Below are 19,347 nucleotides of genomic sequence, written 5' to 3'. Positions count from 1 at the left end.
ATTCAAAAATTTATTTTATAATTAAAATATCATATTTCACAACAAGATACGCTACCCATCAAAGTATGAATGTGCTTCCAAGTTCTTTTTTTCTATGAAGGTTAATGAGAGGACCTATATTATACTGATACTTGAGTGTTAATCATTGGTTAAAGACATAGTAATTCACTAAGATTACAGGATTAGAATAAAAGTTAATCTTGTTGCTCAAAAATTCACAAAATAAAAGAAAATGGAATGAATGAAGGAAAATCTCAAACTGAGAAACTTGGTGGACCACTGGGAATCACGGTGGTTCACACAACGGCTGCATGATACCTCAGAATCTGTACCACAAATGCGTAGTGATGCCTGAAGCCTGTTGTTCATTTCAAAGTTGAATAAAGTATAGGAGATTCTATTTTGATAAAAGACATAGAATTACTAGCAGCAATGTGTTCTTTGCAAAACAAGCAATTTCTTTTTCATAAAATAACTTTGTTAAAATTTTAAACTCCATTATATTATTACTCTACAGAAATCATACCACTCACACTTTCATGGTATTACACATAGTACATTCATAAATAACAGAAACCAGTCAACAATTACATTGACATTTCTCTGAGCTTTCTCAAGACAAAGAAAAATAAAAATCACCTGCAGCAAACATTGGTAAAATGTCAGGACTTCCCCAACACCATGCATGACGGCTCTCATTGAGAACTGAATCAAACTCCACAGGGTTTTCCTTCCACCCTCTTGCTATTGCACTTGGATCTTCGTAAAAGCCAGCAATGATAGCCACATGCCCTGGCCTAGATTCTGTTGGGACTCTGGTGTGAGAAACCCCCCATGTACCTTGCTCTTCAATAATAGATCTGAAAAAAGGGTAGCATTAGAGGGAACATCATTGTATATACAAGCAATTAAAAACAAATATCTGCAATATGGAAAAGATTTAAGTTTATCCTAATACAGGAAAAATACATGAACTTGGAATTTGTAAGGATTTTCATGATGAACTAGGTACTGTACATGCAATTCTGAGAAATCTACAATGTAAGCTGTGCAGTGCTAATGCAACTCTTATCTATAGGACCAATACAATCATAAATAATCCTTACATCGGAAAGACAACAACACTCATATTACGGCACAATATTATTAAAATACTACCCCACAAAACATTACTAATCATTACTTTAGATTCCTTAAGCAGTACTGTACAGTAATTGGTTTGGTGAATAACAGTAAGACAACCATTTGTATTATTACGGCTGGCAAATTACATAATCTCCCTAGTTCCAAATTTACCTGTTTATTTTAACATAAATCTGTTATACTTGAAAATTAATACCCGAGCTCTGAGAAAATTATGCAACTCCCAGACGGCAATATATAAAAACACTGAATTTCCAAAGGTCTCTTACATACACTCAAAACAAAATTGGGTGATTATATTACTTGAATTATTAAAACATCCTCTTACTTTGATTCTTAAACAGGTATTATGAGCAAGTACTGTACTGTTAAGAAATGTTTAAATATATTCTATAAAAAGTTACAACACTTATGCAAAAAGAATTATCACAAAATTAAATTACTCGAAATATTAAATCTGAAAAAATCCTTAGACTAAGACAAGAAAATATTTCACTATGAAAATTATACTATCACTTGTTTCACAGGAAATTAATTTATAAAAATATTTAATTTTGATAATCAATAAAAACAGTTAACACTTTACCAGTCTAATGATTAAATACTAAATGAAATTTACATAAATATAACTTACATGTTTTGGCTCACATGAGGTAACTGAACAGTTAAGCCCAAAATAAATACACTTCACTTTTTAACCTAAATCTCGCAGGATCAGTTACAAAAATTCATGTTATACAAATACTTTCATTAACACAATGCACTTGAAATCCCATTCAATGGATTTATCAACGCTTGAACACACTACACACGATAAATGTTGGATAAAAATCGTTAATCATGTTTGAGTGCCCACACACTTGATGCACTTGAGAGGCGAGGGCGGATGAACTTTGGCTCTTTCAAAGGGATAGGCTGGATCTCTTCTTCTCCTTACGATTTACTAGGGGCACATATATATTGACTTAAAACTTCTAAATAATTCTAAATAGATTATTCTCGTGGCTTAGGGGCAAGGCCTAGCGGCACCAAAGTTGCCAACTAATCAAGTAGCAGACGAATACCAACACACAGCGCGGATACTCTCTCTCAGCTAACTCCACCCACCAACCTCTCAAAACATTAAAAAAAAAGAGTAAATCTATTTCTAGAAATTTCATGTACAGTACTTTCTAACCACGTGGAAAATATAAGAATTGTGTAATCTTTCGTAAACATGATGTAATACCTCATATTATTACCTCGTGTGTGATACAGCATACCTAAAACGATATTACATAAGAGTTTGTGACAAAATACGTGAAATGAAAAAGTTAATTCTTAAAAATACCGTAAATTTACATACACTGACTTAAATGAGAAATACAATTGAATGAACGACGAAAGTCTTATGTAATTACATACAATTACTTAAACCTACATGAGAGGAACTCACCTTACGAGCTGGCTATACATCTCTTAAATACACAAATGAATATGAATAAAAAATTTACTCTATACTAGACCAGCTACATAAAGAGTATATTTAAAATACAATATACATTTTGAATTAATTTTTGTCTCCTTGTATTAAAAAATGGTTGAGAACTCTTATGTACACAACAACAAAAAACTGTATCTAAGGCTACACCAAAATCCTTTCATGAACTGAAAGCTATTATCTAAAAGGTAGGTATTCAATAATAAATAGAAAGCTGTAATGTATTACCATGCAAGATATGAATAATTTCTTCTGGTATATACAGTGGAAGCCTTTTCATTAACATTGAAAATTTGTAAATAATGAAAACTTCACTCAGTTACAAATCTAACTTGAGGAATTCATTTTAAAATATAAATGACTTAATATGACGAATTCGGAGATAATTTGTATTTTTCCTAACAATACAAACCTTTAGCTATTCATTAGGGGTTATTACTTTTAGCTAAGCTGAAAGAACGAGCCATTAAAATTTAGCGAGGGTTTACTACCCATTCCGCTCCCACTCACACACCAGTGATTTAACTTACTTGGCTTGGAGGTAGGACTTCAAGAGGGATAAGGCTGGTGGGTCAGTTTGTATGAATAGCTGAAGTTTTGTATTGTTAGGAAAAAAATGGATTTTTGGGTGAGATAGCCATGTCGTCCTGATGGAAGGTTCCTTTAGGTAGCTTTCTAAGGGATATTTTCTACAGTGATACTCCCAGAGAATTAACCATAGGTCTCCATAATTCTAACTCCTGGCGCGAGTATCCTTAATATAGCTTCAAGGATCTCACATATCAGGGGACGTATTTTTTGATACGACACAGCAATCTTCACCCCGAATAGATTTAGCTGCATCATTTTACGGGACACTGAACACTAGCACTTTTAACTATTTCACATTAGATCTTAATAGACCTTCCCGTTGCGAGAGATTATACTCTTTCGCCAAGGGCTAGAAAGAAAATACAAATAGGTTACTGTATATGATTAATATTAGTATTCTCAAAATCGAAATATTAAATAATGATACGGGTATTGTGAAACGATAACGATCGTCAAGAGTACAACGTAACGTAAATTAACTTTACGCTTGTGAAATCTCTATATAAATCGAAAATTAACAAAGGAAATATACTAATAGGCCAAACATATATTTAAAATTAATATATTTCCCTATATTATAAAAATTAAAATAGTTATGCTTAGTAAGTTAATAATTTAAACATTTCTTGCAAGAAAAGAAAATAATTCACATATTTGCAAGTCAGGCTAAGTAGATTACGTCACAGGATTGTGACGTCATCACGATGGCGGACTGATTTCCTTCAAGGCATTCAGATCTTGCCTAAGAGTTTACGTCATATAATTGTGACGTTATTGTTTTATGTTTAAATGTTTTTCCTTCCATTATAACTTTAATTGTTCGTTAGTAAATGAAGTAAGGGGAGAAAAAAAATCCTTGATCCTATCCATTTCAATCTTACGAACATAGAAAAGAAAACAAATACACACATGCCCTCTGCTACAACTGTGTGGGAATCAAGAGCAGCTTGAAAGCCGGTCTAGCCCTACACACAAAGTTTAACAACAGAGGAGCCATCTTGAAAATCAAGTTAAATTAAACTGTCCAAGTTGGACCAACAAAAAACTATCTTATTTTGAATGAAAAGGAAAATCCAATATCTTCGATAGTTGAAAAGGCAGCGAACGCCATTAACAATAATCACACAAAAGGTAGATCACCAAATTGTAGAATAAAGTAAGATATCAGCAAAAAGCATTTCCTAGGTGTTGACTCGACCAACGGCAGGGAATTTCTGAGGAAGGCTGGGAATAGTTCTGGTAACCTATGAGAGATGGCGTTCATGTATGACCATCTAATGTCATGGCGGCGATTGCCGCGAAATTTGAATTTCTGCTGTGCGCGCAACGAAACGCGGGATTTAAGCTATATATATGTAACTACCAGGGAAGTTACATATTTAAAAATATCGAACCTTATCCATAAATTCTAGGGGATATATGTCCCAATCCAAATTAATAAGGAACGATATGGTGAGGTTAAACAATGGGAATTACTTTACTAACGTATACATAACGAGTTAGGCTAACCTAACTCCGGTGGGGGCCGCGGCCAAGGTTGGTACCACCGGGGTCCCCGGCGTATACGAAAAGTAAAGTTACATATCGGAAGAGGAATAATCAAATAGTATGCAATATCTTCACTAGTATAATTCGCCTAACTAGCTAGAAAAAAATTTTTATAGCTAAATACCGGGAGTGTCGCATTACTGACTAAATAAAATGGATTTATGATGAGCGACAGCGGTCTTAAAATGGCCGCCTCCGGTGTCGGCTACGCTCAACCAAACACTCTTAAATCATACAAATTTAACTGTGAGAAGGGAGCCTTAAAATTATACACAGGAAAGATTAAATACTCAACTTCCCAGAGGATGAAGATGCTGAAGATTGCATGATAATATTCCAAGATGCTGAAGATTGCATGATAATATTCCAAAAATCCGTAACAAACACCAGGAATAGCGTGGGAGTGCACTTAGCTTAAATGCTACAGATTAAAGGAATGATGGGCCGTAGTAGTACTGAGAGGAGGTCCACCAGATACCTTGATAACGGCTCCCCTTTCGTTCCCCACTCTTCCCCCCTCAAAGAGTTAAATCTATTCAAAGTGAAGATTGCTATGTGTCGTATCAAAAAATACGTCCCCTGATATTATGTGATATCCTTAAAGCTATATTAAGGATACTGTACTAGTGCCAGGAGTTAGAATTCTGGAGACCTATGGTTAATTCTCTGGGATTATCACTGTAGCAAATTAGAATTCTGGAGACCTATGGTTAATTCTCTGGGATTATCACTGTAGCAAATTAGAATTCTGGAGACCTATGGTTAATTCTCTGAGATTATCACTGTAGCATATTAGAATTCTGGAGACCTATGGTTAATTCTCTGAGATTATCACTGTAGCAAATTAGAATTCTGGAAACCTATGGTTAATTCTCTGGGATTATTACTGTAGTAAATTAGAATTCTGGAGACCTATGGTTAATTCTCTGCGATTATCACTGTAGCAAATATCCCTTAGAAAGCTACCTAAAGGAACCTTCCATTAGGACGACATGGCCAAGCTCAAAAATACAAATTATATCCGAATGTCATTTGTTCCGTAACTGCAATACAAACCTACGCTATTAATTAGGGTGACTTACCCATTAGGAGGGTGGACATCCCTACCAAACTAACTTTTGGTTTTACCCGGGGGCTCCTTATTTTGAATAGGTGTGTACCAAAAATAAGGAGTCCCAGCACCTCGCTAAATCTTGCTACGCAAGATCCGCAGCCTGCGCAAGCTTTGTGTCGAGATGTTCAAAAGTGTGACTGTCCAGGTAAAAGTTATTCCGAGTCTATTGTAGGAAAACTGTTGTAACCAGGACTTTCCTAATACTGTACTGTACCATCTCGCAAGGGTATGGGGGACGCAACAGTATTAGCTTAATACTAGGAACACAAGGGAGCATGGTTTACCTGTAGTGGTCTGAGGTCAGCTTATGCAGAGAACCCAGGATGCTGCGCTTTCCTCAAAAGAGGGGAGGATGAAGAAAAGAATAAAAGCCAGCCAAACCATTCACGCAGACTAAAACTGGGTAAGTGCCCTCAACCTTCTGCTACTTGTAAAATAAGGAGCTTGAGGTATTATATTAGCTGTTGTGCAACCACCACAGGGCCGATAGAAAACATATCGAGCCTCCTGTGGGTCACATCTTGTAGGTAGTGGGCTGTGAACATGTTTTAACGTTTCCACACCACAGCCTGTAGAACCTGCATCACCAAGAAGTTTCTTTTGAAGGCCAGGGATGTAGCTACGCCCCTGACATCGTGGGCTCTGGGTCGATGTGAAGGAGGAGGATCCAGATTCAGGGCATGGTCTATAACCTTGCAAATCCAGGCAGAGATGGAATTCTTAGTGACCCTCCTCTTGTTCCTCCCTGTGCTGACGAAAAGTGCAGACACACGGGGACGGGCTGCAGCTGTTCTCTTGAGGTACAACCTTAAACTCCTCACTGGGCAGAGTAAGAGATAATCAGGGTCATCAATTACAGAGCGGAGACTCGAAATCCGGAAGGAGTCGAATCAGAGAGCCGCTACTCCAGGATTCTAAGTTTTGGCTACAAACTCAGGGACGAAGCCGAACGTTACAAGTTCACTAACTCGCTTGACCGAAGCTAAATCTAGTAGGAACAACGTCTTACAAGTGAGGTAGCAATCTGTTGCCTGGAGTAATGGTTCATAGGGGAGGTCTCGCTTCAGACTGAGAACAGATAAGTTCGTAACTCCGTATGAGCAAGGAAAGTTCTAGCGATGAGGAAATATCCATCCCGTTGCGTCTCAGGGCTAGCCTTAAGGCTGAGCGATAGCCTTTAACCGCCGAGACTGAAAAGCATATTTCTTCACGCAAATACATGAGGAACTCTGCTATTGCTGGAATTGTGGTATTGAGAAGAGAGACACCCTTTCCATGACACCAACCAAAGAAGACCTTCCACTTTGGCTGATAGACTGCTGCTCATGGTTTCTGCAGGTATCCAGATATCCTCCTCGCAACTTGTTGCGAAAATCCTCTCTGAGTGAGGAGATTCTGGATAGTCTGCAGGCGTGACTTCATTACAGCTTTGTGGAAGATGTTGGCATGTGGTTGTTCAAGTAGATCGTGTCATGTAGGGAGTTCTCTTGGAGACTACGTCAGGAGGTGCAGAAGCTCCGGCTACCATTTGGCAATATGCCATAGCGGAGCTATGAGTCATTGGGAGGTTGACTGATGTTCTGGCCTTGCTGAGTACCCTTCTCTGACAGAACAGGAGAAAGGCGTAAACGTCGATGATGTCCCACTGTTGTTGGAATACCTCTTGCCAGAGAACCTTGGAGTCTGGGACTGGGGAGCAGTTCAACGGGACCCTGAAGTTCATGGCCATTGTGAAGACATCCACGGTCGGAGAACCCCACAAAGTCAATACTTTGTTGGATAGGCCATGGGGCATACAGCAATATTGTTCACTTTTCTTTGACCCACCCTGCAACTATCCAATTTTTTTATATGTTATTCAGTATGTTCTTAGCTACAAAAAAATACAATGTTCTCCAAAAATAACATTAATTAGTAATTACTAATTATTAGCCTCCTAATATTCAACAGGATTTAGTTCAATTTCTTGCCACTAGATGGCTCTGCACAGGTTCTTATCCAATAAGAGCATTAGAAACGGAATCTCGCGCTCTTGCCACATCTCTAATGCGCGGTTGACATATTTCTCTCAGATGCGGAAGATAGCGTGTTTTAAAAGGTACAATTCCACTTTACATCATCATAACTCAACATTATCTCAACTCAAGACATCAAATTCTTTTCCGTTCCTGGTATTTTGCTGTAGTGTTGGTTAAAAAGGTTCGTAACTCAGTTTTGTTGATCAATATTGCATATATATATATATATATATATATATATATATATATATATATATATATATATATATATATATAGATATATATATATATATATATATATATATATATATATATATATATATATATATATAGATAGATAGATAGATAGGTAGATAGTGTGTATTTGTGTGAGGCTGTTTGCCTCAGTAGCTAAAAACAATTTCAAGGTCACATGTTTTATAAAATAAAATTATAATAGTGAATCACTTGCATAATGCTTGAATTAATTTATTGGCATTACAGCAGCAAAGGTCACGATACCCGAATCTGGTGTTTATCAGTCAGGGATGTTACCTCATTGGCCACCACAACCATCAGTAAAAAAAACAGATGCTTTTGACACGGGCTCTTGCAAGAATTTTGGGCTCATGAGCACGGGCTTCCAATTGCATCCCAAAAATCAACTTCAATATGTAACATCAGACTTTGGGAGTCTGGTATGAGCACCAGTGAGTCACTAGGTAATATCTGAGACACTTTATTTGCTACTAGCAAATTGGTATAGTGTTCTACGTACCACAAAGTAATGTTTATTACTTCAAAGTCTTCAAAGGTCTTTCCAAGTCTCTCCGGGCTTGGGACCAGCTTCAGTTCGTATTCTTTATTGATAGAGAAGTATAGCAGTATTCATCATCATCATCATCTCCTCCTCCTACGCCTATAGACGCAAAGGGCCTCGGTTAGATTTCGCCAGTCGTCTCTTGTCTCGAGCTTTTAAATCAATACTCCTCCATTCATCATCTACTTCACGCTTCATATTCCTCAGCCATGTAGGCCTGGGTCTTCCAACTCTTAATAGTGCATTATTAAGAATATATTAAAATGAAAGTCTTTCCTAAAGTATGCTTTCAAAACATTTTGAAAAAAAAAATGGAAAATTAATGCAACTTAAAATAAAAATAGGAAACTTAATATAAGGAATTTTCCTTAGTCAAAAATATCTATAAAAGTCCTGTTTCTGTGAATGAAGCGAGGTACAAGAGATTCCACTTTTGTTACAGGACAGACACTGCACTGCCACCAAATCTTGACTCATTGGAGAATCACATTAAACGGGCCAACTACCAAGCTGCAATACATAGACGTTGTCTTCAGACAAATATGGAAGCTCTAAATCCTGTGGGAAATGGATGGAAAATGGAACAGAACTGTTTGAAAATAGTGTGGAACTCTTTTCCAATTGCACCGGAGTCAATTCTGAAAAGTATTTCTTGTTCCTGCCGGAAATCAGGATGTAATCAAGGGAACTGTTCTTGCCGTGCAAACAACCTGAAATGTTCAGATTTGTGCCACTGCACAAACTGTGAGAATACATCAACTGATGAAGATAGCCTGATACGAGACACCGACTCTGATGATGACATTAACGAGGAAGGCGAGCTATGAGTAAGTTGAAAATGATTATAATCAGGCACAATTTTTAGCATGAGGTTGAGCATGAGCATGGACTGAAACTGACATTACTAACAATTTTGATTTTTAGAAAAATGTCTTTTACAAAAAGTTACTTTAAATGAAAAAAACACTTTTTATCTAGCACAAACGGAAACTGTATCAGCATTAGGCATATTCCCTGATAGAGAAGAAGACTCATTTTAAAAAACTATATTATGTAATTTGTAAAAAAATAAAATGTCTATATAATTGTATACTTATCTTAATATCATAGTCTTTCTTTTAAGATATCCTTTTTGGTAAACCATGGACAGAAATTGTGAAAAAAACATTCCTCCCAATGGAGAAAATGTGAATTTCATAGGTTAATGTATTTCGCCTGTAGTGGGTTAATGTGCAACTTTACAGAGGAGAACATTGCATTTTTGGAAAGAGCACCCCAAAATTACATTGGAACAAGTTTTTTCTGGTAGTTGCGAGGAGGGTCAATCAAACTCATTATTTAGGCATCTTTTGTCAGCATGCCCCACGGCCTAGAATACTAGATGATCCAAAGACCACAAGGTACTCACTAACTGAGATGCTCTGCTCAGGTTGACGGCGAGCACATTCCGCTTGCCCGGAATGAAGCATGCCAATAGTGGTATCGAGTGAATCTTGGCCCATCTCAGTATCTTTACTGCTAGATGGGATAGAGGCTGCGAAAAGGTACCTCCTTGTTTGTTGGTGTAAGCGCACTACTGGGGTGTTGTTGCTCATCACCACCGCTGGGGCCTGCCAGGAACTGGTGGAACTGTTGAAGGGCCAGAAAGACTGCCTTCATCTCTAGGAGATTTATGTGGAAGTACTCTTCTGACCCTGACCAAAGGCCTGTGGTCGTGTGGTGCAGCACATGGCAACGCCCCCCGCCCCTTTTTTTTTTTTTTGAAGCTTCTGACGAAAGCATCAAATCTGGGGGGAGGATGAGATAATCTACTCCCTTTCATAGGTTCTCATCTGACACCCACCATTCAAGGTCCATCTGTTCCGCTGATCCCATGGGGTCAAGAAGTCCGGGGAGTCGATGGCCTGATTCCATCGGGACTTGTCGCAACTGGAGAGATCGAATCCTGAGGCGACCATTGGGAACTAGACGGGCCAGATATGAAAGATGTTCAAGAAGACGTAGCCACGTCTGGGCTGGAAATTCTTCTCATGTGAGAAAGGTCTTGCCTCATTATCCTATCGTCTGATGGGAAGGCTTTGTGGAGATTGGTGTCTATAATCATGCCTAAGTATACCAGTCTCTGCGTAGGAAGCAGAGCGGACTTCTCGAGGTTTACCATGATCCCCAGATCTTGCCAAAGTCTCAGAAGTTTGTCTAGGTGTTGAAGAAGGGTTGCCACCTAGTCCGCTAGGAATAGCCAGTCATCCGGATAACGGAAGAGACGGACGGATGCCAATCCTGTGCCCCCAAGATGATACTAGGGTGAACACTCTAGTGAAGACTTGAGGTGCTGTGGAAAGACTGAAGCACAGCACCTTGAAATGGTATTTCCTGGTGTCTAGGCTGAATCTCAAGTACTTCCTTGAAGACGGATGGATTGGGATCTGGAAGCATGCGTCCTTTAGGTCCAGTGTGCACATGAAGTCCCATGGTCTTGCTGCTTGTCTGACTGTGTCTGCCGTCGCCATCTGAACAGAGTTTGCTGGACAAACTTGTTCAGAGCTGAGAGGTCGATGACATGCCTTCAGCCTCCAGACACCTTTTTCACAAGAAAGAGTCAACTGAAGAAGCTTGAAAACTCGTCGAGGACATCTTGGAGAGCGCCCTTCTTCAACAGGGTCTGGACTTCTGCCCAGAGGGCTAGCCCCTTTGCTGGTCCCATTGCAAAGGAGTCTATTGACACTGGATTCCTGATCAGGGAAGGGAGAGATGTTGTGAACGGGAAGCGATACCCTGAACGAATCACGGAGATTGTCCAGAGCTCGGCCCCGAGTTACTTCCACCTGTCCCAGCAACTTTGTAGGCATCCCCCCACTGGTGGATAAGCGGGGGGTATGTCTTTCCTGGCGTTTGCGTCCTCGGTAGCTACCTCTGGGAAATTTTCCTCCCCTGAAAGACTTAGTGCCTTTCCTGTCTTTATTCAGAAAGGGCTTTTTAAACACTGATGTCTTCGCTGTTGCCTTGTTCGTCACGATCTTTGTTGGATGGGACTGCTGAGGAGCTGGTGGTTTATAGGGCTTGGATGTCAAAGCCCTATGGAGGAGGGAGTCCTGATGGGACTTCCTCCATCTCTCAGCAGCGTGTTCCACGTCCTTTTGCTGAAACAGAGAGGTCCCCATTAAAGAGAAGTTCCTGAGCCTAGCAATCTTGGCATTTGGGACCTGCTGGTGGAATATCTCAGACACCGCATCTCGAAATTTCAGGATGGTGTTTGCCCATAAGTTCAAGACTTGATGGGTGAGAAACTCGATGGTGCGTGTGCCTGAGAGGCATAAAGTTTCCATCGCTTTCCCGGTGTGTTCCTTTGAGAAATCCTTGGTTCGCACCAGGATTCCCAGGGTCCCCAACCAAAGATGAGGCCATGAAGTAGCCTGCATGGCACACTTAGTGACCTTCTCCTGGTTGAGGATCTCTGCTGCCAAGAACGAGACATAACGGCCAGAGAGCCTCTCTAGTGAGACTCCCTTGGTGAGTACTTCCAGAGTGTGATGGAGAGGAAGAGCTGGACGTGGCTCGTTCAAGATCTCAAAATACACCCTCTGTTGGACGTGAAGAGGTAGGAAAAGTTTGGAGGTAGAGCCGGAACGTTGGGAGGAGGAGAGCTTGGAGAGCTGTTGGGCGATTTAGCCCGGGCACTATTTAGCCCTTGAAACCAGGGCAAGGCTGCACTGGTCTTAGAGGGCTTCTGAGTGCCGAAGACACGGTCTGAGACTGAGCCTTTGCCCTCTTGTGGGGGTACCTCCGGGTCCGAAAACCCGTTGATTACCCTAATTAGAGTCAGAACCTGCCAGAATGCAGGTTCTGACTTTCTGCTCCCCCTCCAATGTGGGACTAGCAGCGAAGTCTCCTTCTTCCACCCCCCGAGAGCTCCTATCGGAGTGGGTCGCAGGCATCCCTAGAGTGAGTAGTGGCTCCTGTAGGCCTGGAGGTCCTTGAAGAGGATTTCGGAAGAGTCTTGGAGTCCTTAGATTCATTCCGAGGAAGGAGGTAGGACTAAAGCATTGAAGGCCGAACAGGATTGTCCCTCCTGACTTCCATCGGTGGTGGAGAACTCTCCGTGCGAAGAGAAACTTCCTCCAAAGGTGGAAGGGAGGAAGTTCGGACATCACGCGACTCCCTCGCTAGAGGTGAGTTAGGAGAGTGTCTCGCGGGAGAGACTTGAAGGCCTAACAGGAGTTAAGCTTCACTCTAGGGGATGTGATCGCGTCTGAGACTCCTCTTCCTCTTCAGGGGAGAAGAAGCCAAGGTTCCTCATGGTAGGTTTTCTGGTGCCGATGGAAGGGAGGTTAGAGATGAGCATGATGACATGGCAGGCCCGAAGGATTGCACCACTGTTCTGACAATGGCACCGAACCAGGGCTGTTTGCTGAAAGACGCACTGTCGGACAGATCCCCTGAAAAGAAAGGGACCGAAGGTCCCCTGTGAGGAGTCTCAACCGATGTTGGTGGTGGGTCTGCATTTGTAAGACGAACCTTCGGGATCGTGAACCCTTCTGTGGAGCCTTTCCCTTTCCCCGTTGATTGCGCTGTAATACGTTTGCGGGGAGGGGAGTGAGGCGATGGCGACCAGTCACAGTCTTTATTGTGACGTTCCTTGCATATTTGAGCCTGTAGAACCTGTTTAGATGGTTTGCGCAATTGCGTAGGAGAGCGCTGATAAGCCAGAGAGCGCTTGCGTGCAGGAGTGATGGCACGCAGTACGATGCTGCACAGGAAACTGAGAGTTTGCAGGTGAGTGCAGGCGAGAAGGTGGGTGCCGGCACGCATGTGAGCGCTAGCAAACCAGACAGTGTTAAAGCACAGGACAGCGCTGGCACGCAGGAGAACGACACTGCGCGTGAGCGCATTGACGCGTAGGAGAGTGCAAACAAGTTGGCGAGTGCTGTAGCGCTAGTAGGTAAGTGCTGAGGCACCGAAGGGCGCTGAAGCGCTGCAGAGCGCTAACGCCACGGGAAGCGTTGGTGTGCTGGAGGGCGCTGACGAGATGCGGGTGAGCGCTGGTGCACTAGAGGGGGCTGGCAAGCGTTAGCACACAGCTAAACACTTAGAAGGTGCAGCACGAACAGGCAGATGATGAATCGGTGACATGAACGGTGAAGGCAGGTCAGCAGCTCGGCGTGAAGGTTGAACTGGAACCATGATGTGCTCTTTAAAAGGGTTAACATTCACTAACGGGGTTCGCGAACGATCCACAGATGAGTCCATGACCGAAGTCTGAGGACTAATTGTAGCATTGTCAGGAGCAGGCCCAGGAACAGGTGAAGGTCGAGAGCTGGAAGACGACTGAAGCGAAAGCTCCTCTGCGGGAGACGGCTGCGAGGAAGAGCCGCCTTTTCACCGATGGTGAAGGCCCACCCCTAAGGCGAAGGGAAGGGAGAGCTATCTGTCGAAGATGCCCTCTGGGGGCCAGTGGATCTGCAAGCTGACCTTTAAAAGCAGCAGTCCTCTGCAGAAGTCTCTCCATGAGTGAACTCCCCTAAGGAGGAGAAACACTCGCAGGAGAGACCGAAGAAAGACTAAGTACCCCCCTCGAAGGATGAGCTGGAAGAGGGGGAACAAAGTCAGCAGCAACATTTGGAGTGTCTGAAGGTGCAGGGGCATCAGCAGCGGCCACAGAAGACGCCTCAGACACCACCACGTCGATACACGGGGGAAGACAGAGACAAGGTCTCACCCGGGGGGAGAGGTGGGGCCGCTTCGCTAGGGGAAACATCACCATTTCTCGAGGACCGGGGTTGCCTGTAAATTAATGAGTCTACACCACTACCCTTCGGAGGAAGGTCAGGAAGCGAAAGAAGAGGTCTTGGGTTTTCCCCCTTTCGAAAAAGCCTTCGAAGGAGAAATATCAAGCTTTGACTTCTTTTTCAGCCGTCACCCAAACCTTTCCCACTGGGAGGCAGACCACTCCCGACACTCACTACACCTGTTACCACTATCACACCGTTGACCTCTGCAGGTGCAACAAAGGGTGTAGCAATCGGTGTCCAAGGCCGACATGAAGGTTCCCCAGGGCCGACCTTCGAGTCCAGGGCAAGAAAGCATGGTCGTAGAAGTCACCACACACACACACACTAGAGTAAGAAAAAGCACAAACAAAAGCATTAAATGGCAGTCCAAATAGAAGGATGAAGAACGGCAACGACCGTGCACCATCCGAACCAAAAGCAAAGTGAGCTAAATCACCAGTGTGTGAGCAGAAGCGGTAGCAAGCTACTCCCCTACCCCCCTAACTAGTGGAATGGGTAGTTAACCCTTGCTAAATTTTAATGGCTCGTCCTTCCAGCTTTGCTAAAAGTAATAACCCCCAATAAATAGTGTAGGTTTGTATTCCAGTTACGGAACAAAACTTTATTAAGAAATCTAATAGAAAAACTTCAAGTAAAAGCTAACAGTATACATGTACTAATATGCTACACTAAACTTGTTTAGAGGAATGTGGATTTTCTTTCCTGCAAACCAGACTTTTAAAGTAAAAGAATTCTTTAATTAAATATAATGGAACCAGTTACATTTACCAAATATTACATCTCTTCTAGTTTCAGATACAAAGACTTTACGGCATAATATCCACTGCAAATCTGAAGTTTGTGTATTGCTTTAGTCACCAGTAGGCCAGCATTATCACCGTAAATCATTGAATATGATAGCTTGGTGGAAAAATACTTTGAGAGATATACTTATACTGATGTCCTAAAACTAAATTACTATAGCATGCATAATGATTTGAGGTAAAAATAAATCATACTATACAGTACAAGGCAACATATGCATGCAACCTTGGTCCATTGACAGTATTGCATTTCTTACACATACTGTACTACCAGAAACTTTAGCAAAAAGGTAATCAAATAGATGCACAGATTGGACCTTCATATGCTACCTTACGAAGTAAGATTATTTTTCATAATCATGGATTACCAATCAATAATCAAAATTAATTTAATGACAAAAAATTAATTCATGTACAGTGGTACCCGAGAGTTCAAACTTGATTTGTTCCAAACGGACATCACTAATTTTTTCGAACACTTAATAAATTTTTCCTATAAGAGTGAATTAAATATGATTAATTCATTCCAGACACCCTAAAAACACTAATTCTTAAACATTTATACAAAAAGTTTATAATACAAAAAATAAAACAAGAACTACTAATGATAATAAATTTTTACGGTTATATTTTGGTAGTCTTCCACACATTTACATTCAAATTATAATGTATCTTTAATTCCATCACGGCTCTCAATCTTACAATACGTTAAAAACCCAAATGGAGCATTAGTATGAATTTGGATTACAGGTAAGAAAAATGACAAATTTGTAGATAATCTTTATTTTTCCTAACGATACAAATCTTAGCTATTTATTTAAAGGTATTACTTTCCGCGTAGCTGAAATGACGAGCCATTAAAATTTAGCGAGGGTTAACTACCCATACCGCTAGTTAGTAGAGGTAGGGGGTAGTTTGCTACCGCTCCCACTCACACACCGGTGATTTAGCTCACTTTGCTTGGAGGTAGGACTTCAAGGGGGATAGGGCTGGCGGGCAAGTTTGTATAAATAGCTAAGGTTTGTATTGTTATGAAAAAAAAAATTATCTACGAATTTGTCATTTGTTCCATAACTGGAATACAAACCTATGCTATTTACTTAGGGGTAACTCACCCATTAGGCAGGGTGGACGTCACTGCCAATCTGGCTTTTTGGCTTTACCTGAGGGCTCCTTATCTGAGTATGTTAGTACTCAAAAATAAGGGGTCCCTGCGCCTCACTGAAACCTTGCTACGAAAGGTCAGCGGACTACGCAAAGTGTGTGTTGAGATATATAGAAGTGTGATCGTCCAGGTAAAGTTATTCCGAGTCCTTAGTAGGAAAAACTGTTGTAACCAAGAGTTTCCTAATACCACCTCGCCAAGGTATGGGGACGCAACAGTATTACTTTACTACTAGGTACACAAGGGAGCATGGTTTATCTGCAATGGTTTGAGGTCAGCTTGTGCAGAGAACCCAGGATGCTGCTTTCCCCAAGAGAGGGGAGGATGAGGAAAAGAATAAGAGCCAGTTAAACCAGGTAACAGTGCCCTCATCCTTCTACTACTTGTCCAATAAGGAGCTTGAGGTATTATACCAGCTGTTGTGCAGCCACCACAGGACCGATAGAAAACGTATTGAGTCTCCTGTGGGTCACGTCTTGCAGGTAGTGGGATGTGAATGTAGTTTGTCATTTCCACACCTGAGCCTGAAGAACCTGCATCACTAACAAGTTCCTCTTGAATACCAGGGACGAAGCTACGCCCCTGATATTGTGAGCTCTGGGGCGACGTGAAGGAGGAGGGTCTGGATTGAGTGCATGATCTATGACCTTGTGAATCCATGCTGAGATAGTGTTCTTGGTGACCCTCCTCTTGGTCCTTCCTGTGCTGACAAAGAGTGCAGGTACACGAGGACGGGCTGCGGCTGTTCTTTTAAGGTACAGCCTAAAACTCCTCACTGGGCAGAGTAAGAGATGATCAGGTCATCTGTTACAGAACGAAGACTTGAAATCCGGAAGGAGTTGAATCATGGATCCGCTACTCCTGGGTTCTGATTCTTAGCAATAAACTCAGGGACAAAGCTAAACGCTACCTCCCCCCATCTCCTTGAATAGGCGATGTCGTATGAGCGACCATGAGGTTCGCTGACTCGCTTGGCCGAAGCCAAAGCTAGCAGGAATACCGTCTTCCAAGTTAGATGGCGATCTGTTGCCTGGCGTAATGGTTCATAGGAAGGTCTCTTAAGAGACCTGAGATCTCGAACCACGTTCCATGGGGGAGGTTTCACTTCAAACTGAGGACAGGTAAGTTCAAAACTCCGTATGAGTAAGGAAAGTTCTAGCAATGAAGAAATGTCCATTCCGTTCAGTCTAAAGTCTAAGCTTAACGCTGAGCGATAACCTTTTACCGCTGAGACTAACAGGCGCATTTCTTCCCGCAAATATACGAGGAACTGCGCTATTGCTAAAACAGTGGCATAGAGAGTAGAGATACCCCTTCCACGACACCAACCACAGAAGACCTTCCACTTTGCCTGGTAGACTGCTGCTCATGACTTTCGCAGGTGTCCAGACATCCTGATTGCAACTTGTTGCGAAAATGCTCTCTGGGAGAGGAGATGCTGGATAGTCTCCAGGCATGAAGTCGTAACGAAGCTAAGGCTTTGTGGAATACGTTGGCATGTGGCTGTTTGAGTAGATCGTGTCGTGGAGGGAGTTCTCTTGGAGGCTCCGTCAGGAGTTGCAGATGGTCCGGAAACCATTCTGCGTGATGACATAGCGGAGCTATGAGAGACATTGAAAGGTTGACCGATGTTCTGGCCTTGTTGAGTACCCTCCTCATCAGACAGAAAAGGGGAAAGGCGTAAACGTTGATGTTGTCCCACCGTTGTTGAAATGCATCTTGCCAAAGAACCTTGGGGTCTGGGACTGGGGAACAGTATAACGGGAGCCTGAAGTTCAGGGCCATTGTGAAGAGGTCCACTGTCGGAGAACCCCACAAAGTCAGGACTTTGTTGGCTACTAAATGATCCAAAGACCACTCGGTAATCACTATCTGAGATGCTCTGCTCAAGTTGCCGGCGAGCACATTCCTCTTGCCGGGAATGAAGCATGCCGATAGTAGTATCGCGTGGATCTCGACCCATCTCAGTATCTCTACTGCTAGATGGGATAGGGGCTGCGAAAAATTACCTCCTTGCTTGTTGATGTAAGCCACTACTGTGGTGTTGTCGCTCATCACTACCACTGAGTGGCCCACCAGGAGCTGTAGGAACTGTTGAAGGGCCAGAAAGACTGCCTTCATCTCTAGGAGATTTATGTGGAGGTACTCTTCTGACTCTGACGAGAGGCCTGAGGTCATATGGTGCAGCACGTGAGCCCCCACCCTTTTTTTGAAGCGTCTGATCCGGGGGGAGGACGAGAAGATCCACTCCCTTTCGTAGATTCTTGTCTGCCACCCACCACTCGAGGTCCGTCTATTCCGCTGATCCCATGGGGATAGGGTTGTCCGGGGAATCAAGAGTCTGATTCCACCGGGACTTGAGTCGCCAATGGAGAGATCTCATCCTGAGGTGGCCGTTGGGAACTAGACAGGCCAATGATGAAAGGTGAGAGGAGACGTAACCATGTCTGGGCTCGAAGTTCTTCTCGTCTGAGAAAGGGTCTTGCGAGCTTCCTCAGCCTACCTATTCTGTCGTCTGATGGGAAGGCTTTGTGGAGATTGGTGTCTATTATCATGCCTAGGTATACCAGACTCTGCGTAGGAAGCAGGAAGGACTTCTCAAGATTTACCACGATCCCCAGATCTTGGCAAAGCCTCAGAAGTTTGTCTCGCTGTTGAAGAAGGGTTGACACAGAGTCTGCTAGGATTAGCCAGTCGTCCAGATAACGAAGGAGACGGATGCCAATCCTGTGTGCCCAAGATGACACTAGGGCAAACACTTTGGTGAAAACTTGAAATGCTGCGGAAAGACCGAAGCACAGCACCTTGAACTGGTATTTCCTGTTGTCTAGGTTGAATCTCAAGTACTTCCTTGAAGACGGATGGATTGGGATCTGGAAGTACACGTCCTTTAGGAC

General features: G+C 42.4%; 1 protein-coding gene across 1 annotated transcript in view; it reads right to left on the bottom strand.

Moving 5' to 3' along the window:
- Window positions 1–19,347, bottom strand: part of LOC137631064 (GPI ethanolamine phosphate transferase 1-like) — a 135,673-nt gene that overhangs the window by 110,944 nt on the left and 5,382 nt on the right. The window contains exon 2 of the mRNA XM_068362667.1: window positions 640–860. Within this exon, the coding sequence (XP_068218768.1) occupies window positions 640–860 (221 nt within the window). The remainder of the gene's footprint in view (window positions 1–639; window positions 861–19,347) is intronic.

This window comes from Palaemon carinicauda, chromosome 39 (assembly GCF_036898095.1).
Source record: "Palaemon carinicauda isolate YSFRI2023 chromosome 39, ASM3689809v2, whole genome shotgun sequence".
Lineage (NCBI taxonomy): Eukaryota > Metazoa > Arthropoda > Malacostraca > Decapoda > Palaemonidae > Palaemon > Palaemon carinicauda.
This window is presented reverse-complemented; position numbering and strand designations above follow the sequence as displayed.